The sequence below is a fragment of the Galeopterus variegatus genome, unplaced genomic scaffold (assembly GCF_000696425.1).
Source record: "Galeopterus variegatus unplaced genomic scaffold, G_variegatus-3.0.2 Scaffold565, whole genome shotgun sequence".
Taxonomy (NCBI): Eukaryota; Metazoa; Chordata; class Mammalia; order Dermoptera; family Cynocephalidae; genus Galeopterus; species Galeopterus variegatus.
Genome location: NW_007726676.1, coordinates 111,862 through 113,899, shown reverse-complemented (window position 1 = coordinate 113,899; position 2,038 = coordinate 111,862). Strand labels below are relative to the sequence as shown.

Sequence of the window (2,038 nt, the reverse complement as noted above, 5' to 3'; positions counted from 1 at the left end):
GGGGTGGGGGGGTGGGGCATGCTGACTAGTGCCTGCTCCTGCTCTTCATAAGCTATACTACCTGGTTATGTAACCCTAATCCATGTCCACAGTCCGGGGCTCAGATGGCTGGTCTGTCAGCAAAAAATGTCTGAAAAATGTTAATTCAACAGTATTGAAGGGATGTTATTTCCAGAGCTACACTCCTCAGGGAAAATGAGAAATAGTTGCTCCTGGGATTCAACTCCTCCACACTGAAAGATGTTTCTTTTTGGATGCTTTCTTTCCAAATAATTTCCCAATGCCTGGAATACCCTGACATTTGGTCCAAATAAAATCTTGGAAAAGACTCTAGGATACAACTACCTATAAACTCCATAAGAGAGAAGTTTTATTACAGAGAGTCAGTGTCCATGAGGGCATGAAACATTGGGGCCTGTTGGCACTCACAACTCACACTGAATCATTTCATCATGAGCTACTACTTTTTTTTTCTGGCATTTCTAGCAAGCAACTCAGTTTATGACCTAAGGCATTTTCCATACTTCCAGGCAATGAATACTAGCTTCCTATGAGTCTCAACAGCACATAATTTAAGACAGTGGGAAAAAGAGTTGGAGAATAGTTTCCAGTGCAAGAAAAACACCATGCAGATGTTTGCCCTTACTCTTGAATTTTGATGGTGAAATTGAGAATTGTTTATTTGTTCTAAAGTCGAACTCAAGGAATTTATTTGCTAATGGCTGGGGCTGGGGGCTGGGGTAGAAGGGGGGAGTAGAGACATGTATTCCTGATACTGAAATATTCAACACACAACCCTAGGATTTTGAATCACAAAAAAATTTAGATCTTTTTTTAAAATGGTTCATTTTGTGATCAAATTTGGCACACCAGATGTCGATTTGTGTCACAGATCATGACATACCTGAAGAAACAGCTGAGGACTACTTTGCTAAAATCGTATATTCACCTTCTATAATTGTTCTTGTTTTTCCTCCTAGATAGAAAGCTAGGAATCAGTCCTCTATCTTGAGCCATTTATTGAGAACAAACAAATGAACTTGGAAAAGACACAACCCGATTGAATTTAAATACCTGACTTTGGTGTATGAGAATCATAAACTTGCTTACGGTCTATCTGGTCCGCAAACACTTCCCCATAAATCATCCAGTAGGGCATGTAGAAGATGTTCTTGGCCAGTTTCCATGATGGCTCCTCATTGGGAAAAAGGATGGCTTGCCTGGCGACCCCAAAGCTCATCAGCACCACCAGCATAATGATGACAAAGTACATCATGTCTATCATCTGGAAGGTGGGGAAGCAGAGGGAGAGACAAAAGAAAACTCACATGACTGAGTGTTCTTATGAATGCTGACGTTGACGGAAAACCCTGGAGGAGGTCTACCTTCTAGACTGCTAAGAAGGGACGTTTAGACAAGGGGTTGTGACCAGATAAGTTTATCAGTAACTCAAATACCATTTTTAAAAAAAATGCATGCACAATGGACCCCCTTTATCTTTCACTGCTGTCTATGGGATTTAGTCAAGTCTAGGCATAGGAGTCATATAAAACAGAGTGAATCCAGTACTAACTTTGTCTCTGATCCTGGGGAACTTAAGTGTTCTTTTTGGGTCTCTTTCTTCTCAGCAAAATTGGAATTGGGATAGTTGAACTATTTCAAGATCTTTTCCAACTGTTCATTAGCCTTTCTAAGTTCTGAAAGGCTAACGAAGAGTTGGAAAGCTCAAGAAAATAATTACTTTAAACAAAGCTAGGACGTACCAAATATCCATCGTATTCTGTCTTATTTTTATAGTATTACCCTATTGCAGGATCTTCTATCACAAACCAGTCTTTCAGAGAGAACCGCTTTTTATACTTACTTTTCCTCTTAGCTATGGAGAATATTTTCTTAGGCATTAGAATCATGTAGCTTAATGACCCATACCTGTGCCTCCTGTTGAAATGATGGACTTTCATCTTGACATGTTTATAAAATCCTCCAGACTGTATTCTTTTTTTTTTTTTTTTTTTTTTTTTTTTTTTTTTTTTTTTTT

At 38.9% G+C, this 2,038-nt stretch overlaps 1 protein-coding gene across 1 annotated transcript in view; it reads right to left on the bottom strand.

The window, feature by feature from the left end:
- The window catches only part of TRPM3 (transient receptor potential cation channel, subfamily M, member 3), a 149,800-nt gene that overhangs the window by 65,669 nt on the left and 82,093 nt on the right, over positions 1-2,038 (bottom strand). The window contains exon 13 of the mRNA XM_008570046.1: positions 1,111-1,285. Within this exon, the coding sequence (XP_008568268.1) occupies positions 1,111-1,285 (175 nt within the window). The remainder of the gene's footprint in view (positions 1-1,110; positions 1,286-2,038) is intronic.